The sequence below is a fragment of the Chiroxiphia lanceolata genome, chromosome 11 (assembly GCF_009829145.1).
Source record: "Chiroxiphia lanceolata isolate bChiLan1 chromosome 11, bChiLan1.pri, whole genome shotgun sequence".
In the NCBI taxonomy this organism is placed as follows: domain Eukaryota; kingdom Metazoa; phylum Chordata; class Aves; order Passeriformes; family Pipridae; genus Chiroxiphia; species Chiroxiphia lanceolata.
Genome location: NC_045647.1, coordinates 7,097,457 through 7,125,103, shown reverse-complemented (window position 1 = coordinate 7,125,103; position 27,647 = coordinate 7,097,457). Strand labels below are relative to the sequence as shown.

Sequence of the window (27,647 nt, the reverse complement as noted above, 5' to 3'; positions counted from 1 at the left end):
CTTCCCTTTGCCTCTCCCCACCTTGAGCTTTGGGCAGCTCAGCAAAGCATCCCGGACTTGGTGCTGGTTCCCACCCACCAGTATCCACACAGGACCCTGCTTGGCTGGCCTGGCCAGCACCATTTCTGTGGTCTCTGTGTGTGGTCCCTGTTCAAGCACCATCTGTCTTGAGTTTAGCACAACAACGCCACAGCCCCACCAATTAAAACAGGCTGCAGAGTTAAATCCTGAATAAATGCAAAGTTAAGTAAATGATCAGCAGTGAAGATAAATAACACAAGAATGGGTCTAACACAGAGGTGGGAGCCAGAGGGGCTGGGACACCACAGGAGGCGAGGGCATGCACCCCAAACTGAACCCAGGTAGAGTCAGTCCCTTGGTGACAGTGACACCAGGACACCGCTCACTGTCTGTCTCTAATGCAGATTTAGCTGTTCATTTACTGCTGCACTGCACCTCGCTACACCAGTGCCAGGTGAAAATGCAATTATTACCCAGCCTGCCTGGCATCCTCCCCATTCCAGCTGTGGGCCATGTCATACTGGAGGAACAGGGTCGGATGCTCCCACTGCCTGCATCCAGCCCAGGCTGCATGTGACAGCCGACACCAAGCCCTGCAGATCCTACCTGCTGTCCCAGTATCACATCTACCAAGGATTTTAGGAGATCCAGGAGCTCTGTGATGCACTCAGGGGAGTAGCTGTGCACCCCAGGGGCAAGACAGGACACACACCCTTGCAACAGTACAGCCCACTGACCCCACTGGAGAGGTCCCACTGGCTCCAGTGGGAATGGGACCATGTCCTAAAGCAGAGGATGCAGGTGGAAGCTACTCAGTGGGGATAGTTTAGATAAGCATCATATAAAATAGCTGAATCCCAATTCCTGTGCAGAAATGTATCTGCTTGTATTTACCACCCACATGCTATTTTATTAAGACATAATCTCAAACAAGAATTGTTGCCATTGCTGAAGTTTATTTTAACATATGGTCAACTGAGCCTAAGAAAAACATGTAAAATACATTTTAACGTGCTATTCTTGCCTAATGGTTTTTATAATTTTTTTAATGTGCTATATATATTTATACATTCCAAACATTTGGGGGGTGCACATTAAAAAATTATATCAGTCACAAGTTGACTGTTAAAAGGAAAAAGTACTGTGGTTCCTTTGTGTTAGTCTAAAACCACGAGTGTTGTATTAATTTTCAATAGGTAAAAGGTAATTTGTGGTTTCATAAATTCTGTTCAAGACACGGTAATTCTTACCTGGTCACAGCTGTCAGACATTGATAGGCTATACTGTGGTGATGGGTTTTTAAAACCAGAAATGGATATCTTGTAAAAAACCTGAGGTATTTAAAAGGCTTAAAAATTTTTTCAGTCCAGAAAAAGACCAGCTGAAGCCCTGGCTGGGGTTAGATCCTTTCTTACAGTTCAAGGTACTGAAACACACTCCCAATATTGAGCACCAGAGTCAGCTCTGCCATCTTTGATAAACCATCCGTGTACACAACTTTAAGCACACAATTTGCCACATAATCACAGATCTCAGGACCCCATTAACTGAAAACCATTTGCAGAACGAGCATCCCTGGGGTTTCCAGCTCCCTCATCCCATTTGCACACACTATAGGGTGCAACCATCCTGCTTCTGCAAACCTGGAATGCTGTTTGCATCCCCGTTCCCAAATTATTCCCCCAGGCCTAAAAAGAGCGTCTGATGGTGGTGATCATCCCCACAAAAGTGAAGTGTGATAACACATCAGACCACCCTCGGGCTTAGCAGGGATAGAAAGCATTCCCTCTATCCAGGTTTTTCAGAGCTGCTCCTTCCGATGGAGGAACATCCTGATGGGGGACTGGTGTGTCCCACCCAGCCAGAGGGATGCTGGTGTCCCAGCAGGGTGCAGCCCATGAAGAGAGTCCACAGACCAACCCAGGCTTCCTCAAGGAAGCAGCTGAGCTGCTGTGGCCCTCCAACACTTCTCAGATTGGTTTCTCATCCATATGACGCAGATACTGACCCAAACAAGGTCATAGAATCACAGAATCATTTAGGTTGGAAAAGATCCTTAAGATCAAGTCCAACCATAAACTTGAGACAACTGGTCTTGTTCCTTCCATGATGCCATACAACCAGAACATTCCAGCCCTTCCCAGGTGGAAGATGGGCTCCCAACTCATCAGCAACCACACCCAGAGCTGGAAAAAGCCCTTGTCACAAGCATGGACAAGGTTACACCAAAACATCTCTTCACCTGTCCCCCCGTTTCTCACGCTTCAAGGGACATGGCCCTAAATGTATTTATCCTCACGTGACAGCCCACTCTGCAGAATTTAATTGGATAAATTCTAAAATATCAGCTTTGTTTCTTCACCAGTAAACCAGAAAGCCGCTCTCTCACGTGTTTATTTGAAATAGGGATTTAGCAAGTATTTAATGCTCTCCTCTTAGCTACGGTTTCAGGCCAGGATTTAAGTATCTGCGTTAAAAGACGAATTTGAGTTTTAAACCGCAGTAAGCACATTCTAAAAATGGAATAAAATAATCAATTCCATGTGCAAATCTCTGCCCTCCTGGTAACCCTCCTGACCCAAATAAAACCAATGCTCTGACCTGCCTGGGATGGTCCCTTTGCTGTCTGCTTAAAGAAAGAGAAGCTGAAGAGCCAAGATAGAAAACACACCCTAATTTTTGCAGTTTTCAGCTATTTCCCTCAAAGGACAGATGGATGGGGAGGACGAACTCAGATCACTTGCAAAGGCCACACTGTACACACGCAGCATTCTTTATTCAGCATTTACATATTGACTCGCATCCTGTTTTGCTGTAAACCATAATGTTACTTCACTGCTGTCTGCAAAATAAGCAGATCTGGCAAAACACTTTACCCACTGCATAACTCCCAGCCCTGCAGTTGCTCAATGGGGCTATTCATGGGCCCTGCACAGACTTTAATCCTTTCCGCACCGAGCGGTGCTGAGCTCTTTTCCTGGCTGCAATCCTGAGTTCCCGGCAGGAGACATTTTCACCTCTGCCCTCTGGCTTTATCTCCTCTCTTCGTGCTACACATGATGCAACAGAAAAAAAAAAAAAAAAGGAAAATCATACAGAATGCAATGACTTTGATTTGTTTTCAGTGCTGGCCTGAAGGCAGCCATGGTTCAGCACAAGTAATGGGCAGCAAAGGATGGTATTGCTGATCCCAGCCTGGCTCACCGTTACAGACACAGCAGAACTATTATTTTCTATATTTCTAGGACACCATTCATACAGAAGACACTCAAGATTAACCTTACATCAGATAGAGGGTTGTCATTTTCTGATACACCTTTTTTATTTCTTTTTTTTAAAGAGAAAAAGAAGAATTATATAGCTTTTTACATCCAGTGAATCAAACTCCTTATAATTAGGGTTGCTCGTTTCCATGGTAACAAGGATCCAACTCTGTTTTACGTGAAGTAAAAATAAAGAATAGCTCCATCCAGCTGTCAGTGTGGCCTGGGCACTTCAAGCCAGTGATGGGATGGTGTTGCCGATGTGGTGGAGCCTGGAGCACCCAGGGCAGATCTGCTCTGCTCCCAGTGCCACCACACTGGAGGAGGGACAAACACTGAAACACTCTTGTCTCCATCTGGCCGAAATCATGGACATGGGCAAGATGTAGATAGGGAATTCTCCAGCCTTCCCACTGGTGCCTGTGTCCCCTTGCCCTGGGACTCCACCACCACCCTTCTTTCTGCAAGAGCAGCATCGCCCACACCCTTCCCCAAGGGTTACAGCCTCCTCTGTGATGACTTCACCTCTAATAATAACTTCCAGAATCCCATGGACTCCAGAGGAAAATAAACTCCAGTTATTTTTTCCTATTACAGTCCTCTTATTTTAGGAATTTGATGTGGGTGTAAAATAAAAAAGACACACCTATCCTAGCTGGAATAAAGCGCTGTGGGTATGATGTGACTCTGGCAAGCACAAAAGTGAATCACAGGAGGATCTGCACTGACTTTCTAAAGCAGTAATTTGCCTGGGCCAGGCTTCCGTAACAGATGTTGCCGTTTATATATGTAATTTTGTATCACTTTTTCAAATATATGAACGGGAAAAAAAAAAAAAAAAAGAACCTTCAGCAATATAATAATCCTCCCTGGCACGCCAGCACTGCTCTGCACACACACACACACACACACACACACACACACACACACACACACACACACACACACACACACACACGTCTGTAATGCTGGAGATGAACACATGCAAAAAATGAAATGCACAACGAATGCCTGCTGGTGCGGAGAGGCGGGCGCCCGGCGGCATCGCTGCCTGCGGGCAGCTGCCCATCTGCTGAGGACACAGGGCCCCAGCATCACTGCAGACCTCAGCCTGGGCAAAACAAGGAGGATTGTACCAAAAGCGGGTGATAACCGACCGTGCAGGTACGGTCTCCGTGTCACACCGCTTGCACTCTGCCGTGAGCTCCACGAGAGCCACGTGCAACTGGAAATCCGTGACTTCCTCCATCAGCCTGCGGCAGATAACGACGACGTCACCCGATTTGATTTCACTAATCAATACTGAGTGCTGAAGAAGGGAGCTGGCTGGAAAGGGCTTTGTGTGTGTGGAGTTCCATGGGGGGGAAAAAAAAAAAGGAATTTTCCATTATAATTTCGATGCTGACATTTTGAACAAACAAGCTCTTTGCTTTTGCCCCCCTTTCTTGGAGATGCCGTGGCACACACACATGGGATCAGGGCTCCAGGTTTCCCCAGGACAGGCACAGGGGAGGCAGCATCTCCCACAGAGCAGCTGTGTGTCCCCAGGACCAAGTCCCTTACAGAGAAGCAGGGTAGAAGATTAAAAATAGAAGCTCATTACAAAAAGTCACCACTTTTGAACCAAGATCTGGGCACCTGGAAAGCTGAGATGTCTAAAAGACCACAAGTAAATTCTACAAAATCTAAATCTGGTTATTTTCTGGATGGCTTCTCCCTGTCCTCCTGCTTCTGGCAACCCAGCACCAAAGCCTGTCTAGATAGCAGCTAAGGGAACCTGGCCAATAGGACAGCCCCTCTCACCCACAGCTAGACTTTATGTACCCCATATAATGTGGAGGAAGCTCCCAGCCTCCATCTGTCACCTAAGTCTGGGAGATCATTTCCAATCAAAGCACCACAGACTCCTGCAGCCCTTGATATGTCGTACTCCAGTGCCAGATGTCAGGTCAGAGTCATTCATGCAGTCAAAAAAACTGGTTACATCCACAAACCATCCGAGCTAACAGGATGTCTCTTGAACAAAACAAACCGAATTATTTGCACAACATTGGACAGGGGGTTGTTCACTTCTGCAGAAGAATGCCTGTGACGTTTAAACACTTTCCAAGAAAAACCCTTTCCTTTTCTCACTTTACATAGAACACAAAGCTTTTTCCTTATCAATTAGGAATCTTAATTACAGATAAACTGATGACAGAACAAGTTTGGCTGAGTAAATCTGCAACTGCTACTATACTTTAAGCCAAAAGGGAAACAGAAACTACTTGCTTGAGCTTCCAAGTACTGGTTTGAAAAGAAACATGGCCATCAGTGCAGCCCTGGTACTGGCATGGACCTGTGGGCAACCTGGGAAGGTCTTTCCTTCTCCCTCCTCTTTTCCCCACATGGATGGCATGCCCTCAGCAAAGGAAACTAACTGAGTTCCAAGTAACCCAAGCAAGGTGGTCTCCCATGCCGGGGCACCAAGCCATGGCAAATGATGCTGTGGATGCCCAAAGTCCGTGTGGGCTCAAAGGGAGAACAGAAAACTCACAGGACAGAAAGGCACCTGGGGACACCAAATACTTAGAAATCACATCAGCTTAGAAAGTCACAGAACTAGAAATCCTTTGGGTGTGGGAGAGCATTGAGAGACAGTCACACTGTTCTCTCCCCAGCTCTGTTGCAAACCCTCCCGTTTACCTGACTCCTCCTCTCCACTCTCAGGTCGTGTTCAGCTTTGCATTCCAAGAACCAGAGCATCTTGAAACCACCAAATTACTGTTTGCTTGTCTGTATTTTCAGTTGAAAAAATAGAAATGCTACATTTGAGGAGTCATTCCTTTTGCGTCCAGACACTCTTCAGACCCGTCTCCCTTCCTCTCCACCTCCCGTCCACTGCCCAAGTTTTACCAAGAAGTTTTTCAACCCAAGCCTAATGTTAAATAAAGCTCAAATTCATGGGACACTCTACATAAACCCAGCAGGAACATAATGTGGCATGAGGCATTTGCAAAATCCACTTTGGAAATCCACAGAGGTGCTTACAAAGACTTCTGCCCCGATCAAAGTGATTTATATTTTTCATGAGTGAGCAATTTGCTTACTAGGAAAGAGACAAATTTAATTTTTAATTTGATCTCCATCAAAACAATATTTTCTTGTTGCTATGACAGCTGAGAGGAAAACCTCTTCCCTCGGCAAGAGCCAGCAAACAGCATTGCCACACGTCCCCCCGCAGCAGCTCGGGGAGGGAACGCAGCCACATGCATCGTTTTTGGCTCTCGATGTCTCTGATTTGATGGGATTTTTTTAAAGGACATTCTGAAAGCCAAGAAGTAGAAAGTGTCTTTGGAGAGACTGAGGGGAAAGAGCTATGAAACATGGGAGCCTCGTAACGCCTGTGGGACCGTGAACTCTCCAAAGCCCACTGGATCATGCCAGGGACCCTCTGGGTTTCACACCAGGCTCCAGGGACCAGCTGCCCTGCACCATAACCAGAGCTGCACCTCTAATCCAAGATGCACAATGCTGGGAGGGGGAAAAAAAGACATCTGCTGACCATCAGTAGATATGGCAAGAGTCCAACAACAATAACAGAAAGGACTTAAATACATAACCGTTTCTTTTCCTTCCACTCCTCCTCCATGGCTACCAGCCTTGCAGTACTGAAGAAGTGCCCTGATGAATAAATATCTTCTTTCCCTTAGCAACAGTTAGCAACAGAGTCAAGGTTTTTTTGCCTTGCTCGAAAGAAACACATCTCAAACTAACACAGATGATTTAAACGGCAATAAATATAGGACGTGGGTGTAATCAAAAATCGCTGAAACGCAAATCGCACTTTTTAGCCTGGATTATTTTAAAGCACAAGCAGAGCTGCCAGTGATCTGTAGAAAGAGCGTGGAGAGGGCTAGAGGGGAAAGGAAAAACGCAGTGAGATTTTGGAGGAGGACAGAGAGATACTGTCCATTCCTCCTGAGCAAAGCCCAGGCCAGGGAAAGCGATGATACTCCGACGTTTGCTTTCAGCCTTTAGTACAATTTGAGTTTCTGCAGCAGATTTCTCTTTCTACAATCTGCAAAGGTCGCATATACTCAAAAATCTGTTAAATGCATAACCCCAGCTCACAGCAAATGTATTCTTTTCACGGCTCTATTCCTTTAACAGTTCATTTAAGACGTCTGCCTTGCATTTTTCCATTTGGTGTTGGGAAAATGTTTTCTTTCACCTGGCGCAGAGCCCAATTCAACAGAAAAAGAAAGCCCTCCCCGTTTCCATGGGGCCCTGCAGTATAAGACATTGGACTGATTTTATCCTTAACTGGGCTACTTTCGGCTCTGTTACCAGGTATTTCAGCCCATTCCCTTTTGCACAGGCTCTTTTACTCCTCTGTCATTAGGAGGATGAGTTAATCCTTTGCTGGTTCCTTGATGCTACCAGCAAGGGCAATCCCCTACCACCACCTCTGCTTCTCCTAGTGCTGTTGTCTCCACCACCATCACCACAATCCATGAGGGCCCTCTCCCTGCAGCTCTTCCCCATCTCATCTCCTCAAGCCTTGGTCCCAAAGAATGCAAAGCTCTGCTGCCACCATCCCAGCAAAGCACTACGAGACAGAGGTCTAGCTGGGGTTTTGGTGACATCTCACTCTTCTCTCTCCACCAAGAGAAATGTTTGTGATTTCCGTACAATTCAGATGCCTTAAAAAACAATGAATCACAGCTAGACCACAGAACAGCCTGGTTTTTACCAAAACCTAAACAAAGCCAAATATCACTAACTGCAAAACAAAATCATGGTATGGTCCTGCTGATATTGCACTGCTGGAAGGTAGTTGGAGTGTCCAAGGGTTCCATGGGGAAAAGTGGCTCCTGGGGATATGGGGTGAACAGCAGGGAGATGGTGATGGAGCCAGGCAGCTCCAACACATCCTGATTTTATTTCTCTAGAGACACAGAGTGATAACAGCATTTGGTTCCTGCTGAGTTTTTCAGGATAAAAAAATTGATTCAATTTTTTTATTTATTTTAAACTGAAGCTGGAGATGGCAGAAGGCAATTCTGCAGCTGAGGAAGCCCAGCTCCCTGGCTGACACTGTGTAATGCCACATCTCCTCCTTCACCCTGTTCTATTCCAACAACTGGAAACCTATCAGGTGCTTTTCTCTAATTAGCCATTGACTTCAGAGAAGGAAAAGTCCTCTACTCGGTGATGAACTGAGGAATGATTCCCATCTCATACACTGTCAGGACACTGCTGTAATGCACGTCATAAGGCCATGCCACATGGATTTGTAGCTAAAATGACTCAGTAGAATGATGCCAGCTGTGCCGACTGAGAATTGGGCTGCTACGTCTTTTTCTGTTATACGTAGATGTCTAAATCCCTAAGCCTGAAGTAAAATAATTTAGAAGCTCCAGGTAGAAAAGATCTGTTCCCAAATCCTCATCACTTTTCAATCCGGTCTCCAACACATTATACTCTTTCTGCATTTAATGTGCCCTTAAGGTGGGGATTAGGTAGGCATTTGATTATGTCTTTTATGTTTATAGCAATTCATTTCCAAACCTTTACAAACTTTAATTAAACGCTACATTTTTTACCACCTCGTCCTGAATTGAGTGAGAGCAGCACAGAAAAATCTGTCCTCAAACAAAATTTACATTTCTAAAGCACCTTTTTCTGTGCAAGCACCTTGGGGCTACTGCATAAAATCATCCTGAGCTGCCTTAAGATGTATCAGTGCAGACATCAAAGCAGCTCTAATACCCAGCCTCACGCAGACCCGCAGACAGCTGAGATCACTGTGTTCGCAAGCACGAAATAAAACAGCTCCTGCCAAAACCAGCCATCGATCCCCTCAAGAGGTGGCCATGGGGGACGCAAGAGCAACAGCCAAGCTTCAGCAGTAAAAACCAACCTTTGCCTTGGAGAAAGCCCACAAGAAGGGGCCCGGTAGCCAAAAGCACGGCAACTTCATCCAATCCCACAGTTTTTTTGAGCATCACTGTCCATTATAGGAGACATCGTTTTGTTCCCATGAAGCTAAAGGGGAGCTGAGCATTGCCAGTGAAGAGAAGAGCTCGGCACAGCCAGCTCCCCAAAGCTGGGAATGACCAAACCACCTCCAAAAGTAACCACCCCCTCAACTGTAAAGACTTCCCCAGTAAAGACTGGGGAATGTAATGCCATTGCCTTAAAATCTGGACTCTTCTCTTAAGAGTTGGCTGCAGTTGGGGTCACACCATCCCTATTTCAGTGAAAGGCCGTGCACTGGCACACATTGTCCCTGTAGTCATTTCCCAGAGGTCGCACAACCCAAAATTTGTCTCTTTTCAGCATTTAGGACCTGAGAAATTGGTTTTGAAGCCAAATTTTAATTGCAGTTTGGGAATCTGGTCCATTTTAAACTCTTGGTGCAGCAGAAACCATTCTCGGGAGCTGTCAGATCAAAAAGACATGGATCTCATAAGATTAGCTAGGCTCTGCAGCTTTGCCCTTTGGGATCAAGACAGAAGAATGATATCAAATCTTTATCAATCCTGAAACTCAAGCCTGGTTTCAACACCAGCACATCTCTGCAGCCCAGTGGAATAAATTCAGGCTGCACAAGGAGAATACTAAAAAACGTTCAGTTAAGAATCTCACAGGTCGGGTAGCATCAAGGTCGAAGCTGCAGACACTCCTGTGCACAGATACACAAAACACTGAAACAGCAGCAAAATCCTCATTTTCTGCTTTCCTGCAACTCCCTACCTCTCCCTCCAACAATAGGAAGGGGTTCAGCATCCAAGGATGCTGTGCCCCATTTGCTGCCTCCCCATCCTACAGGCTCCAGGGTGCCACGGGCAGATGAGATCTCTGCAGCCGAGGACGGTGCCACCCGACTGGCAGGGCACCCCAGTTCCTTGTGCCACAGCCAGCTTCAAACCTTTTAAACAGCTTGGGGGGGATTTAAATCATTGATCAGCCTTGCACTTGCCCTCTGCGCTGGGCTGAAATTTCACTCCTCAGGTTACCACGGCTGGAAGCACCGGGTGTGCACGGAGCGTCCAGCTCTGCAAACTCACTCACTGCTCACTTCCAAACAGCTTCACTTTTCCTGGATCGCACAGAGGCATTTCCCAGCAATAACTATGGTCAGGCCAAATTTTGGCCTTCTCGCTGCAGTTGTTGCCATCAAAGAGCGTTGAGAAGATGTAAAGCTGTGTTTTACCTCGCCTGGAACGTCCTGCAAAGGCCAGACAGGTTTTATTTGAAGACTGTTATCACAGGTCACTGAAGATCACTTTCCCAGTCCCTGGGAAATTCACGACATGACTTCCCCAGGTTAAGATTTCACTTCAAACTTGAAAAGTTCAGGCCAAAAGGAAAGTTTAGGCAGTTGCTGCATGTGCTTGAAGGAGTGGCTGGAGCAGGAAGCCAGTGTTTAACAGCACAAGCAGCCCTGCAAAATTTTACAAGACACAACCCTCGCGTTAGAGGATCCATTTCTTTCTTCATAAAATATATTGGGCCTTTCCACAAACTTCTTTTATTGGTCCATTTGGCTACTCACTCCTTTTATGAACTACTCAAGCTCCTGGATCATCTGGAAAAGCTGAGGAAGACGGCCGAGCTGAACCACAAGGACGTGCCAGCCATCACTAACAACCTCCTCTGCTACCATGGCTCGGGCACTGTGCGTGGGAGCAAGGAAGGGAAAAGCCAGCAGACAGGGCAGCTGGATTTCATCACCTGAAAGGAAGCACACATCATCTTTTTAACCCATTTCTTTTCAATGCCTACAAGGTTTTGGAGTCCCAAAGTTGAGATAAATCCCGCAAGCCCAGGTGTCTTTGCGCCTTTCACCTCAGCCCAAAATCCACTTGGCAGCAAACAAGCAGTTAAGACTGGGATTTTCTTTTTAACCAGCCTTCTACATATCTTCCATGGGGGTCCTTTAATGGATCCAGTTAAAGAGCAAGCTTGCATGGAGGTCCACATGCTAACATAACAACATATTTTAACTGTGTATTTAAATAGTTTAATTTCTGTTGACATTGGCTAAGGTGAGTCCTAAGGCTTGCCAGTCTCCAGCACAAGGCTGGACAGCTCACCAGTGCAGCCTTTCAAGCCCTACATTGCCAAATCTCCTTTAACAACAAGCTCCTGCAAAACATTTCATAACCATCATTTCCCAAGGAGAGGGGTGCCTGAGGCACTCAGTGCGCTAAGTCCAGTCTTTGTAGCACAGTCAGTGCCGAAAAAAGACCACAAGAGCCTTAAAAGAGAGGAAAAGCCAAGCAGCATGAGCAGATATGTGCCTGGCTCTGCATATCTGCTCCTGCCCAAAAACCTGGAGCCAGTGGGGCAGAACCAGGCTCCTGTGCTCCAGGCTGTGGTGTTGCATTTTGCTTTTGGTCCCAATCCCAGACCTATAACACTTAATTGCCAGTAGTGTTCTCCTAGTACTTCCCAGCCCACCAGTCCAGGCAGGAGCACCTAACTGGTGGTGGCAGCATCACGTTGCTCTCACAGCTCCAAACCACGCAATGCAGGAATCACCATAATGGGACAAAATGTCCCTTCCCAGAGCCCAGCTCTGGCGAGACCTCCAGGAAAGCAATTATCCAGGCACATCAATATAACAGCATCTTTATCCTAGTGAGAAGGTGCTTCTCAGTACACAGGCCAGCTTGTACCCTTGAAATTATTCACATATGTCATGTCTGAGCTGTACCAAGCCCTTGTGAAATAACCAGCAAAGGGTGAACGCTGCTTGCGACAATCCCACAGAGAGGCTGCTTTAAGCCCTATAATAAGGAGCTCTGCTGCCCTCCCAAATAGCAGGGGCTACTTTAAAAAAACCTTACTATTGTAATCTTGGATTACTCTCTACCACCCAAATCCATTTCATCATAATTAGTGCCCATTATTATAAAGCCCCTCCGACATTTCCATATTCCTCTGAACGTTTTAGGCTCCACAGATACTCTGTAGCAAAATCCACCCAGCTGTGTATTTTGCATAAACTGGTTATCTTGAACCACATGCCCTCTCACTCTTGTTACCAGCCCCATATTTTATACAACAGCATTGACACTTCCAGCCTCTTGCAGGAGCCTTGCTTTGAGAGATTTAGATTAAACCCAATCCAAGCAGCTCACTGGGGTAGATAGAGGAAATCTGAATTCTTCTTGAATTAATGACTAAAACCTGAACATTTATCATAGCATCATATGGTTTTACCAGAAAACACATCACCTGAAGCAGGGCACAAAATCCAGCTGCCCAGAATATTTTAACAGCACCACATTGCAGCCAAAAGCTGATCATGGACTTGGCTTTGGAGTTCTTTATTCCATCTTAAAAGAAGCACAAGGTTCACTAAGAGTTCAGCAAAAAACACACCTTGGTAGTGTCTGTGCAATTAGCTACAGGGAAGATTAAAAAATAAAGTCCATTTCTGTTGGAAAAACCTTATTACAGAAGATGAGGCCCCAATCTCTGTGACCAATTAAGTACACACCTCCGTACCTGCAGGATGGGGTCCCTCACTAGCAAGCAGGTCCTTCATCATCTAACTAACAATGCTCCAGCCGGCATCTAAGCATCTAAGCCCTGCCACCTCACCTTACCTTCTGCTCCAGCCACCAACTCTGTATTTTAAGTTTCCTTAAACAGATGATAACCTCTACAGTAGGGGTAAGAACCATCTCAATGACCTCCACAAGAGCCCTGCAACTCCACCAGCTTTGGTGGCGCTGAGAACAAGACCTCAGCACTGCAAACTCTAGCACAGAAACCCCCAAGTCCCCAGATGTGCTGCTTTTCTAGACACAAGGACTCATAATTCTGCATTCCCCAATATTACCCATCTTTCAAGACCTTTCCTTGACTTGGGTAGTTCTCCACATCCTAAGATGTCTCTAGACTTTGTGTCTTCAAGAGGAAGATGATGATTGCAACCCTTCACTAGCTAGGGCCTCCTCGTTTTTCCCCTCTCAGCACACTTCAGTCCCCTCCAAAGTTCAGTGTAACACCAGGCTGAGTATTAATCAACACAACATGCGTTTCATCCAACTTCAGCGACCACTACGAATATTTAAGTTTTATATTATGTGCTGGGATTATTTTTATATATATGCCACCCTGTGTCTTTTTATATACACACTCACACCCCTATATAAGCAAACACACACACAAGAGTATTTCATGTCTGCAAAATATAATGTAAGCACAGGAATTTTTTTTCCCCCTTCAGGCAGCTGGATCAGCAGCCGCTCAGCACAGCAGCGATGCCGAGTGCCCTCTGCTGTACATGAGACAAATGCTTCTTTGTTTAAAAATATTTTCTAAATGCTTATAACTTTTCTTAGGACAAAATATATATTAAAATTGCACTCGATCATTTCAAGCGCACCATGCAATACCGGTGCCACCAGATTTCTCCTGTCAGACAGAAAGATTCACGTCTCTCACAAGTTGCATCAGCAGAAAGTAAATAAGTCTGGGCTGGAACTGCACTGGGTACAATGTGAAAATGTTTTATTTATACATTTGAAAATAGCAAAGGGAAATCAGAGCAAACAATATAGCTTTATTATTCAGGCATTTATCAGATAGCCTTCACACTTCAGCAAATCGCACATCTATTAGAGGTACATGCTGAAACTGTCACGTGGCAACGTGAAATCATTTTTCTATTGTAAAGCAGCATTGTTCCTGCTACTGGAAGGAAAGATAATATTAAAACATATTCAAATATATGTATTTGAAACCGTTATACCTTGTAATAAATTATGCACTTGATATTAAAAATCCAAGCTATGCTGCACAAACCTGACTTTCAAATATTAACTTTTATTATCTTCTCACGTCCCAGCTCTTCTCAAATCTGACATTTAAAGGGGCTGCACTTTCAGCATGTGGCCTTTATGGCACTGAACATAGATAATATGACAGGGCCACACCTCTGTCAAGACCATTCCCACTGTTTGGCAGGCGAGAAGAGGAAAGGAATCAGCCTTGTCTCTGCCTCGCTGCCTCTTCTTCAAATGTTGTGTAATTTTAAGCAAAAGTCTGACTACTGTAGAGTTGGGTTTTTGCAAAAACAGGGATTAAACCATCCACAAAGAGTCAGGATAAGATACAGGACACCGAGTCCAGCAGCATCTCTGCTCTGGGGTCCACCTCCACCCAAGGCAGACGGGTCGAAGACCAGCCAGGTCTTCCTCCATGGAGCAAACCCTGCCACGACAAGCACCTGACGGCGTGGGGAGGTCGGAGCGGCACCGTCTGATACGCAAGCACCAAAATCCCAGTTACTAGCACCACAATGTATTTTTTCTCCCTGTGTCACACTCCCACAGAAGGAGACATCTTTTTTTAACCTGTCTCTGTGCAACACCTCGGCTCTGCAAGCAGGGCCCATCTGCTCTGCAGAGCTCCATGGGCACACCTCCACAGTGCCCTGGGAGGGTGGGAGGGGGCCGGTGGGGTCAGAGCACCCATGGGTGCTGTCTCTAGACGCCCAGGCCTCCAGGTGCTTCCACACAGCCACCCTGTCCTCATCACTCCATGAGCTGGTTGCTCATGGGAACCGGCACAACTGGTTCCCCATCCCTTCCAGTGACTCACTGCAAAGCCTCTCCATTTCCAGCATTTGTATTCGCCTCACAGCTTGGATTTCCTAGAGGAGGCACTACCCAGGAAAACAAGCCTCCTCTTACGCCCTCCTGTAAACGTGTCCACATGAAGCTGACCAAAAATATTCCAGTTTATTTTTTTAAACAGAATCTTATACCAGCATTTTTTTTTCTCCCAACAAAACGTTGTGGTTTTTTATAACTTTTCATCCTGCTCTTCTCAGAGATTCTTGTCCTAGATTCCCCGTCTTGGTTGAAGGCCAAGCATCACTAGCTGAGCCAGAGGGAATATAAAAGCATCTTTCTAAGACACTATAGAAAAGAAGAATTGGACCCTGGGAGCCAATTCACTTTTATGCCTTGGGTATTTAAGGATCAAACACGCATTTGTGAGCTGACACAAGGTAAAAAGGTGGCTTTGAAACTTTATGGCGTATAAAGAAGCCCCAAAAGCATCTTTTTACCAACTAGAGTGCAAAAGAAAACCAGGAGCAGCAACACATCCCTTGGGGACAGATGGGCTTACTGGCCACTCATGGTGGCACCAAGGGCACTGAGCACTTGCAACCACTGCTCTGCTTGCAGAGCAAACAGCTGAAGGCAAGGAAACAAGAAACATCCAAGACACGCTGAGGAGGTTTCCTATGGTTACTGCTGCCATGGAAATACTTTTTTGTTGGCTTGATCTAAATAATCTCTGGCTCCTTGGCTGCAGTACACTTCCTGCAAGGTTGGGTTGGATCCTTAGACCTGCACCCCGCACTGGAGTGTAACCGCACTGAGTACCAGCCGCCTGCAAGCTGGTCCAGGAGTATCTCTAACCTGAGCTGCTTGGGGCTTTCCTCCAGGCTCCCCGGAGCACATGGCTTGGTTTCAAGCAGAAGAGGAGGAAAGAAAGTGGAGGGAGGGGAAAAGACATCCTTTACTAATTGCTCACAGCTGTGTCCGAGCAGCTCCCACTTCAGCTGCCAGGAGCTGCAGACTCCTGCTCTGCCCAAATAGGCTCTGAGCAAAAGAAACCCCTCACAGGGAGAGGGACTCTCCATCCATCCACGGGCTCTGTGTAGGGATTTCAATAATTATATTTATACACTCCCCTTATCAGCAAGAGCAGCCATTATGTCTTTTATCACCACGGCGGCAGCATCTGCACAAGGGCAATTGATAGGGGATGAAATATTTGCTGCGATGGCTGAGTACAAAGTGCCTCCTTCCATGGCAAGAATAATAATTGTCTCACTGAGTTCTCGAAATGTTAAGCTCTGGTATCAGGGTCCTATGATGAGCAAAGAGCCACACATGGGAAGAAACAGCCTCTCCAGCAGCCAAGAGGAGCACCCTGAATTCTTTACACACCTCTTGGCCCAAGCACCGCCGAACCTGAGACAGGCCCTGGCCATCAGGGCTGCACTGATGCGTGTCCAGAGCCCACGAGAAAAACGCTCTTTACAGCCACGCTCGCGAGGCTTACCCTGAAATTTTCCTCACATCAGACAATTCTGCTAATGTTACAAATTCCTCCAACATTAGATAGTGACCGCAGAGATGCTGCGCTCGGGAAGAGTCTGGCTTTCCCCGCCGCGGCTGGGAGATTATTCATTGGAGAAAAAAGCAAATATCCAAATGAGCATCACAAATTGCAAAACCAGCTGCCAAAGGTCTCAGCTGATACTATCAGCCATCCTTAAGCTCGGTGATAGACTTACAAGCCAGACAATGAAAACGCAACTGATTATTTGAAGAGTGACTCACTGGTGTAATAAGGATGGATTACAGGGCGGGGAGGGGGGAGACCGTCTTTGAAAAAACCTAAAAGACTGTAGATTGACTGTTTAAAGGCAAACAGAAAGAGAACAAAACCAATGAAAAAACTCTTGAAAGCACTAAACAGCCCTCTACAGTCGAGAGCAACAAAGAGAAGGGGAGCGCTCGGTGGGCATCAGCCGAATAGCTGCGCCCCGGCCCCCTCCAGCTGGGAATCCCGGCCATCACCATGTATCCAATCAAACTGGTGACCGGCAGCTTTCACGCCACACCACGCTCGTGAAAGGCCTGTTGCAAACCCTCTGTTAAAGGAGTTTTCCTCCCCACGGAACATGTGCCACACGCTCCGGGCCGGCGATCGCAACCACCGCAGCACAGCACCGCCAGGGCTCCAGCAGGACACGTCCTGCGAGGAGAGCGGACTCAGGGCGTTCCTTGGGGAGCCAATGAGGAGGACCGAGAGGGCTGAGGCTACGGCAGGGAAGGAAAATTCAGTAAGTGGATAGGGATGCCAGCCCAGCTTTGCCTGTCACGGGACTGATGTGACTCTTCATCTCCCACCTCCTCCCTCGCATCAGTCCAGCAGAGACTTCAACAAGTGATTTAACTCATTTCCCTGGGCTTGGGTGGATGCACAGGGAGCTCAGGAGCTGTTAAATCAGTTCACTACGTCCCACTAAATCACAGCCAACACGGCTCCCAAATCCATAACCGCAGTCTCCAGCACTGACAGCTGTCGAATTGAAGGAGATCCCCACTGCAAGCCAATCCATCCTGCTTCCAATCCATCCCACTTTTGTGGGTCTCTCTTGGGCAAATCCATCTTGAAAGGCTCTGTGAGGAAATTGTGCTTTGCCAGCGCAACCCCATGGCTGAGGCACCAGGAAAGTGCTTGCTGGCCACCGTTCTGCCTTCAGGATGGCAAAACCCACTCACTCACACAAGGCAGGTAACATTCCTCTCTCTGCATACCAAGAAGCAGCTGTAGTCATTTTTCAAAAAACCTCAGTGCAAAAAAACCCCACCAACCTTTAAAATTATTTGTTTAGAAGTAAAATATCAGGTAAACACAGAATTCACTGTTTGTCTGCTCTGCCCCCCTGCATCACCAGTGTCATTCACAATCACTCCAGAAACAGAATAAACCCCCCCTAAACCAGCCCAAATCCCTCAACAGCTTATTAGTGGTTTTTCACCCCATTCATAAAACTAGAATTGCACAAGGCCACTTCAAAACAGACAGAAAATGTACCCACACTGCCCGTTCTCTGGAGAAATTCTGCTTTTTTGGCTTTTGCCAGCAGCTCAGTGGCACCGGAGCAGGGCAGGGCAGCTCCAGTTAGAGCAGCTGCAGAGCAGGGCTCCGTGCTCAGCTGAAATTCAATCAACAAGTGTCTCAAACTCCTTTGAGTTCTTGCAATACAATCCTGAGTGGCTTGTAAAGGACTTCAAACAGGCTCCCCGGGTTTGCCCGGAAACAAGCACATACCTCACCTGCTCTTTTGTACATCGCATACAAAAAAATTAAAGAATTTATTTTAGGCTTTTTGCCAGGGACAATACTGCCCTCTGATACTGCAATGCTCTGCTAATGTGCATATCGGGTCTCCCAGCCAACACAAACAGGATACCTTATCAGTCTTGGCTGTTTAGAGTGCTGTTTCAGCAGCAGGGCATGAAGGAATGGAATGGACAAGCCAGAAAAAATGGCTGGGAGATCCTTAAATGCAACTGTACACGCAGCATTAGGAAAAGATTGTCCCAGGGCAGGACGAGGCTGATCCCTACACCACACCCATGCAAACTTCCATCCCAAGGGCCCAGCTGCCCCTTGGCAAAGACGCTCTGGGAACAGTGGGATCAGCACAAGCATCACTAGTTACCCTGTTCTGTCCCTACTACCACGGGGGGGAAAACTCAAAGAAAAAGTAGACCTGATTTTCCAAACGCTTACACAAGTGTTTAACCTCGCAGGTGTGAGTAAATAGGACAGCTGAAGTCATTGATGCCAAGCTAAGTGCACACTGCAGCATCCCCCTGAGCTGAGCCTCAGTGCACATAGTAGCCACCCCCACCAAACCAGCACAGGGGCTGAAGGACATGGACTCTGTCACTGAGTAACCTGGCAGGGAGCAGCCTCTCCTTTCTGAACTGCTTACGACCAAATAAATACAACAAAAAATATCGTTAAAGACAAACTAACGATAGCAACCCTTCTGTGAAAGGCTTTAAAATCAGCAGACACAACCAAGCTTTCACTTTTTTTTTTGCATCACCTCCAGCATGATGCAGTATCCTTGGGAGGCAGGTGACTCCTGCCAACCCCTGGGGACAGGCACAGGTCCCCTAGGGACAGCAGCACACTTGGCCCCTCTGCAGTTCCCCAGGGACTCACCTCAGGAGTGCTGTGATGGATAAGAACTGGGATGGACTCGTACTGGCTGAATGTTGCCTATTTCAGCAGGTTCTCCATTGCAAAATGACAAATTTGCTAAAACCCACCAGGCCAGCACAATTCACTGTGGCAGCCATAGCCCATTCAAGATAAGGTATTGCTATTCTCACATCTCCAAAGCCTTTCAAATAAACATGCAAGGAAGTGTGGAATATCTGAATCCTAAAGGAGTGAGGCACAAAGCCTGTTATTCATGAAAGGGAAAAGCTGGGAGTGTGTGTGTGAAAGACACATAACCTATGAAAAATGCTGAAAACATATGGAAGCAATAATCTGTACTTCTTTTTTTTTTTTTGGAAGTAGAAACAAATGCTTCAGAACTCGGTGTTATTCATTCATGTGCTGCGTTACAAATATTATTGTTTCTGCTCTCTGAATGAGGAACGAGGCATCAAACTGGAGACCCAAAGGCGCCCAGGATGTGTATGGGAGCCTGCCCGGGCAGGGCCAGTGCTGGGGGAATGCAGAGGGAGGTTGCAAACACAGAGTTTCTTGGTGCTCGCCACGCACGAGCACCCGACCCTCTGGAGCGCTGGGCACTGGACAAACACAGGAAGAAAACAAACATCCACTGCCACGAGTGACTCCTTGCCTACAGTCAACAAGGCAGAGAAGGGAGTTGCAAAGCGACTTATCCACCATCACCCAGCAACCTCAAACATGCCAACAACCCCTTTGTGGGTCACTGTCTCGTGACACGCGTCTCTTTTTCCCTGTCCGTAGGTTTTTGTGATCAAGTGGTCAATCACAACCCTTTGGGTTGATCACCTGGGATCTCCAGGTGGATCTCTCCTGAGAAGCTGAAAAGTGTATCCTTGCAGATGCTCCCTGATCTGACATGGCCAGATGAGATGAGACTTCAATGGGACTGACTGCAGTAGAATTTAGCAAGATGCCGAGTTACGGAAATACATAAATGCTCAAAACACTTGTACGCATCAAAACTTCTTAATATAGAATATTACTGAATATTATGACAAGTCACATAAATTTGTCTTGGAAGGTAAGGGCCAGGCATTATGTTCTGTACAAACACACACCACTGATGTTAAGACCACGACGTGTGATGGGAACACATGAAGAGAAGCAGATCTCTTCCCCGGCAAAACGTGATTCCAAGGGACAGAGATTACACAACACATACAAGAAAGAAGATATTCCAAGAAAAGATGTAAAACATAATCTCACACTGAAACTAAAGACGAAGACTGATTTGCCAGGGTTTTATGTCACGTTTATTACTGCTTTTTAAATGCTTCTGCAAACCAGAAGAATAACTATGGCAACAAAGACTTCTCCAAAGGTTTTCAGACACTATTTTTAAATTTGTCTTCTCTGTCACAGCATCCGAATGCTGTGACAGAAAACCTCAGAAAACTGGCCGTATGCCACTGCCTCTGCAGGCTTAGCAAACCAGGTGGTACATCCCCCTCCTCAAACCAGAGCTCAAATAGCACCCTGAGGTCTGGGTGTGCTGTATCTATGCTTTTAGCTGGTCGTTCCGGGGAAGGCAGAGAGCAGGGAACAGCAAGGTCTGTTCAATTGCAACAGTATGGTTTTTGCAAGGCTTTCTCAAGGAGCAAACCAACCATGGCTCCATGTGCTAAACACATGCCAATCTCCCAACACGAAGGATTCGCTATTTTAACTACAGCATTAAGGCTGTAATTTTACTTCACCCAGAGTAAATCTGAAATTAGTTCTTCACAGTAAGCTTAACAGCAGCAAAAGCCAACCATTTGTCACCTTTAAGGTTTGCATATTCACACTAATTGCACCAGGACTAGGTTATAAATTCCCTTCCCTCCTCCTGGACCACCTCCCTGGAAGGCTTTTCTCTGCAAGACATTATGCAAAAGACACTCCTAATGGCTATTCATTCACCAAACTCCAGTGACAGCTTTATTTAATGCCAAAGCTTGTTAACAAGCTGAATGGCACACAGTTTAATGTAATGCAGATCTGATTAGAAAACAGCAACCGGGCTCCTAAGGAGTTCAATTTTTATTGAATTTGATTTCCCTTTTTCCACACAAAGCCATCGACCTGTATTAATGAGGATTTGGTTATGTACACCCCATTTCCATCCTTCAGACCGCAGCCCACACAGACGAACTCAGTCCATGTGCACTTTGCTGACAACCCACCACAGCAGAAAGCAATGAGAGGAGAGGAAAGAGTCGTTTTGCTGCTCAGGCCATGAGAAATTGGGGGTTTTACTGGTTATAGTTTGATAGCAGCATCTTCACAGACTTCACACCCAAGGAGGGTGGAATTCAATCTTCAGTCTTTTCAGACAAACCACTTACTTTCTCCTCTTCAGGGCTAAATGATTTAAAACTGAAAATTGAACTTCTGCCCTACAATAAGAGGCAGAGATCTGTGGCACTCAGCAGAGAGCTTTGTGGGCATAAAACACAGGGCTCCAGTTTAACTGAGGTGTTTTCAATTCCTCTCTTCCACCCAAATAGCATTAAATATGCTGACACTGCTTACAGGATAATTCACCCACTACCCTGAATATGAGATTATAAATTGCAGAGCAAAATTACTAAGATTCAAAAACAAACTTCAAAAAACAGGGACATTATTTAATTATTTAACAATTCCCTTTCATCTTCTTTTTGCACATCACCTGCAGTACAGAGATCAGGTTTATTCTGAAAACAGTTCTGCAGAATACAATTTATTTTCAGGAGGTTTCCCTGGCTCAGGAAGCATGTCTATGCTTCCAGGAATGATAAATTCAACCAATACTCAAAGCCATCTCTGAGAAAAGTGGCTTTTAAGGGGATATACAACCACGGAAATCTTTGTCTAACAAAGCAATTTGCCTGCTGAATGGAGTGGCTGATCACACCTAAAATCACAGGTAAGTAGAAAATACACAGTCCAGCATAATTAGGTATAAGACAATGCCTATCTCAGCAGTGGTTTCAGTGCCTGCAAGCTTACAAATTCTGTCTCCCTAAAGCGCATCACCAGTCGGCATCTTTGAAGCAAAAAAAGTCCCATTTACATTTATCAGCAAAACTCTGCTGTTAAAGGATTATAAAAAGCCTTACAAATCTCTAGTGGTTAATTGATCTGGATTTATATCCCTAATCTGAGGATCTCCTTGCAAACCCTTGTTTCCTTCCAGTCTCATTCTGCACATTCAGGTGAGCAGCCCCAGCAGGCCCTGGCTACATCACCTCCTGCACAGAGGGCACAGGCTCCTCAGCATGTTTTTGACCTGCAAAACTACTATGAATAATTTGCCTGCTTACCTATTCCTGGCATTAATAGACCACTGGCTAGTAAAAAATGAACATGCTTCCTCTGTATTGTGTTCTGGCAAATAGGTTGCCTTTATTTGGTTTAATTGCGTAATTACTCTTATATCAAGGCAATTAAATGGGAATGTATGGAGGAGGACTCTCAGCTCATGAAGTCCCAGCATAAGGCAATTTGGTGTAAGGTCTAACCTGCTCAGCAGGATGCAAACCCAGAGTACACAAGCAGCAGTGCCTCTGGGGGCTGACCCCACCCATACCCAAAGGGTGCCCATCTTCTCCTGCCCTTGGGGAGGTAGAGAAAAGGCTGCTAGAACAACCCACACTGTTTTAGCCAAAATCCTTGCCCATGTCTGGGGTCCCTCAGGAAAAGAGATGGCTATGGATGATCCTGACAGGCTGGACCCTCCTGCACATAGAGTTTGGCAGGATCGGGCCAAGTGGCACAATGTGCCAGTGCAGAGGGCACAACCTGAAAAGAGCCACAACACTCCTCTCATCTGACACTACTCAAGTAGCGGGTGCCCCTTCTGCTGGGTTGTTTGGCCTCCGATGGGGTGCTATCAAAATTCACTTAATTCTTCAAAAGCCACTGGATAGTTGCACCCTCTGACACATCAAAACAGGAACCACAGTGCCTCACAAAGTTCTTGGAGCATGGTAGGAATACTGTTGGTGACCACAGCTTTTCTTCTCATCCTGCATTTGAAATTTCCCCTTGACACTTTTAGCATTATAAAGCAGCTCTGCAATGACACAAGGAAACCTGGGACAGCTCCGGAAAGCATTCATAAGCCCTGAAAAGAAGACAACTCAGGGGTGACTTTATAAATCTATTAACACACATGTGGCAGATTCAGATCACTGGGAGGGTGTCAGGACACCACATCTCCTGCAGCCCAGGAGGAAGGGACATCTTCAGCTCCTGAAGGTCTGAGCACTTGGATGTGCCATCAGCACCTGTGGAGGGCCAGGCTGGAGGACCACGGGAAACCCCAGCTGAGCCCCACCCATCGCTGTGCATCCCTCGGGGCAGACCTCAGCCTATGGAACCTATCCCACCACACCCTGGGGCAAATGCCACCAGGAACAGATGATTTGCAAGGCTGAACTTTAAGATACAACTCAGTGGGGGTATATCAATTCCCTTCCTTGCTCTAAACCTGAGCTTTAAGCAGCTGAGATGCATCTCTGAGAAGTAGGGCAGGGGCCAGGAGGAATGCCAAGCACAGCAGATACTGGAGAAAAGGGTATATATACCCTGAAAAATAAGGTTAAAAGGTCGCCACACGCTCCCTGGCCTACTAAGTCTGTGCGCAGTTCCCAGAGCCCACAGCCCAGATTTAATATCGCCAGGTCCCAGATCGCCCATCAGCAGGAACTCATTTCGAGGCAGAAGAACGAGGGGAGGGGAGAAGGGGCTGACCCAGCACGAGGCCAGGGCTCGCTGTGCCTTGCAGGCACCGGCGCTGTCAAGTTTGTAAAGACACACAGCAGAAATAGCCAAAAATACTTGTTCATTCCGACACACTGCCATCCATTTCAAGAGATAAATCTCTGCTTGGCATCACTGACAGGGGATAAATCCCGCCATGGGGGAGGCAGGAGTTTCACGCAGTGGTTTGGTGCAAACCATCAGAACGCCTTCAGCCGCGTTTCCTTCTTCCCACCCCACCCAGATTGTCCCCGCCAGGTGAGGGCGGCTTCAGCTCCCCCGGCACGACCCGGGGCAGCAGGACGAGCCCCTGACCGCAGCGGGGAGGCTGCGAGTTGGTAATTACCAAACCAGTTACCCCAGTCCCGCGTCTGGATCCTGCTGCACCCCGCACCAGCGGCCGCCACGGGCACACCTCCGGGGCACACCTGTGTGGGGCTGGCAAACCCACCCGCGTCTCCAGAACCCCCACTCCGGGTGCGCAACACGCTTAGGACTAACACAAGCGCTCCCCAAAAAAAAGCCACACCTGCAGCCCGGATGCACACAGAACCGGGTAGGGAGCCACAGAAACCCCACGAAGAGAGAGCCTGGATGGGACCCACAGGGGTCCTGCTGCCCCCAGGAGTCGGGGTGATGGGCCGGGGGGTTCACGGGGGTCTCGCCGGGCCTTACCTCCACTTGTGCAGGGCGAAGCCGGGGCACTGGTCCCCGCAGGTGTTGCAGGGCTGGCCCCTCTCCGGCTCCCCCGACGCCGTCAGCTGCAACGAACCGCAGAGTCAGCGCCGGCTGCGGGACGGGGGGAGCATGGGGGGAGCATGGGGGGACAGGGGACACGCACCCGGGGGGGAAAGGGGGCACGCTCGGGGGAAAGGAGCACCCGCACGGCTGGGAGAGGGCAGGGGAGGGGCCGGAGAGGGGGACGCACCCGGGGAAAGGGGCACATGCGGGCGGCGGGACGGAGCCACAGGTTGGAGCGGAGCGGAGCGGGGCGGGGGGACGAAGGGGGTGAGAGAGAGAGAGAGACCCCCTCGACAACTCACCGAGCGGCTGGAGAGCCGCTTGCGGGAGCCGCGGCCGAACATGGCAGCGCTCCCCGCACCGAGCCCAGCGCAGCCCAGCCCGAGTGCGCGGCAGCAGCGGCCGCCCCGGCCCGTCCCGCCCCCCCGGCGGCCGCCCCTCCGCCGCTCCCGCCCCCTCACCCGCCCCTCGGCCCGGCAGGCACCGCCCCGGGAGGGCCCGGCTCCCCCCGCCCCGGATCGCCCCCGCTGTCATCGCCCCGCTCCGGAGTGAGCGCCGCTCCCCCTGCTCTTCCCGGCGCTCTTGTCCCGCCGCCCTCGGGAGCAGCGCGCCCGGCCGGGTCTGTCTGTAGTGCACAGCCCAGTGTGCTCCTTACGCTCGGCTGTTAGTAAAGAACCTGAGCTCACGAAGGGCAGAGGTACGATTTAGCAGGGCTGGAGCGGCAAACGCTGGGGTTACAGCTCTGAGAGCGCTGCGCTGTGCCAGGGGGGTTTTAGTGGCGGAGGCACGGAGCAAACATCCTGGGTTCCTGCTGGGCTTCTGATCCCCTCCTCAAGGACAACAGGTTTAGTCGACAAACACGAACAGGGTGAAGGAGAAACACAGTCACAGGAAATATATTTGCAGCCTGAGATGCTGGGCCAGGACACAAAGCACCTGTTACTGCCCCGGAGCTCACGGTCCCCCCCGAGCTACATATGGGCCAGCAGGGCTGGGATGTGTGAGACCGTGGGGTCGGGAGCCATGGGCCTGGGAGCTGTGGGGCTGGGATCCATGGGGCTGGGAGAGGTTGGGCAGCCCATATATCAGCCTGCTCGTGCCCTGTACACAGTGCACTACAAAGGGATCCCCACAGCCAACAACCAGCCTGTACCCCTGGGGTCTGCAATCAAACAGCACATCTGGTGCAAGGCAGAGCAAAATGAACTGTGGGGAGAGGGGAAGGAGCAAACACGCTTCACAGAGCACAGGGCTCCTCGGAAACTTGTCCCCAGTGGCGCTGGAGCAGCTTCGCTATTAGCATTTCACAGCTTCACCCATGGTTGTGGTTGTTTGCAGATCCTGCCAGCTCTTCCCCTCCTTCCCTGCCTCTTTGTTCCTTTGCCTTGCTGCCTCACAGGTGGTCAAAACCATAACGCTTTGATAATTTTTTTTTTCTTCATTTAATCAATTCTCATTTTTGTCAATTCTTCACTTATATCTCCCTGTCTAGGAGACTGAAATGAGGCTGGGAGCTATGTAGCTGCATTGTTACCTCTTGAAGAGTCTCAGGCAAAAAGTTTCAGGGAGATTTTTGCTCTTTCCTCCCATACTGGGCTTTCTTAAACAAAAAGAAAACCCAAAAAAACCACAGACAATTTTATCGTGGAGAAAATTTTCTTTTTCACAGTCTTTTTTCATGTCACTGGGAAAATATTGAATGCTCCCTGCTCTGTTTTTCTATGGTTGCTATTTTTACCTTTCCAAACCCCTCCATCTTCCCTCTAGTGCTCCCTTCTGCTAAATTTCCTCATCATTTTCCTTCTTGGTTTCTCTCCCAGTTTCCAACTCATACAGTGGTGCATGAATATATTATGAACTCTCGAGGGAGGAGGTGATCTCTTCAAGTACACACACATTTCATCACACAGTGGGCAACTGGTTGCAAAGTGGGGTTTGACCTCATATTGAAACACCTCCACCTATAACCTGTATCAAGTGCGGAATACATTAATATCAGGGTGCTGAGTTACTGTTATCTCTGCTGAAGGACAATGGCATTTCAGGGAACAGATGCTGTGCAAGAGAGGGCCTGAAAATCTCCAGCACTTCGGGTGTCTTGCATAAGATTCAGAATATTTAAAACTCCAATTAAAACTGCTGAAATAAAAGCTGTATTGGATACAAGACTTATAACAAGATTCAACGTGCTGTGGGAAGTGCTTTAAAGGTGACCTGCAAATCCTCTTTAATTGCTCTGCTGTTGCAAGAGGTGCCGTGTGCCCTCAATAACAGGGCTGGTGAGGACATCTGCTATAAGTTTAAAACAGCAAAAGTAAGTCAAAGTTGGAGGGTAAATTCCTTGGAGGTGTGGCTGTGCTGAATCACAGCTCCAGTTCTTCTGATGAAGATGCAGGTCCTAAATTGCTACATAAAACAAGGCAGGTTGGTCCCCTCCCTCCATCCCAAGCTGTCCATGGAGCTACCAAACTTTCCTGTCACCCTGCACGCTTGTATCCTTAGGCTCCTTCCAGCAGGAACTGCAGGCACTGGTGGGTGACTCCTCAATACACAGGCAAAAGGCAGGGGAGGCTCTGAGCATCAAGACTTACATCAGTGTGTTCAAAAGAAGAGGGAAGATGAGGGCAGAAGGGACTACTGAAGATGTAAATAAGAAGGGTGAGGGATGCTCACTGCCTCTGTCTTGGTGTGCCTGGTGAAGGATCTGGGGAAATCATGTACACCTAGAGACATAAAAATATTCAGGTAGCACAGACCCCAACGGAGTCGGGTCTTTAGGGACTCCTGGTCACATAAACATTTCATGGGGACAGCAGTTTATCTCTGGCCAAGGACATCCAGGACAAATAAAAGGCCAGTCAGGAGGACTCAATCATATTTTAGGGGTGCTCAGATGCTGCATCTACATAAGGAAACAGCCAGGCCAGAACATCATCTCTGGGATGCAGTTGGGAAAGGGAGGGGATACATTATCTCATTGGCCTGAATGCTCCTCTTCTCTTTCCTCCCCCAGAAAAGCTGCCAAGAGTAAAGATCTCTCAGGAAATAAACTCCCACTCCCTTGTTCTCACCATGTGC

At 47.7% G+C, this 27,647-nt stretch overlaps 1 protein-coding gene across 2 annotated transcripts in view; it reads right to left on the bottom strand.

Annotated features, from left to right (window-relative positions):
• The window catches only part of PRICKLE2 (prickle planar cell polarity protein 2), a 104,849-nt gene extending 79,903 nt beyond the window's left edge, over positions 1-24,946 (bottom strand). The window contains exons 1-2 of one of the 2 annotated variants that reach the window (XM_032699124.1): positions 24,872-24,946; positions 24,504-24,589 (exon numbers count right to left, since the gene is read on the bottom strand). In XM_032699124.1, coding sequence (XP_032555015.1) covers positions 24,504-24,589; positions 24,872-24,913 — 128 coding nt within the window. In that variant the 5' untranslated portion in view covers positions 24,914-24,946. Of the gene's footprint in view, positions 1-17,915; positions 17,937-24,503; positions 24,590-24,871 lie in introns of those variants that run through there. The other variant, XM_032699129.1, reaches the window with a different exon arrangement.
• Positions 24,947-27,647: the final 2,701 nt, after the last annotated feature.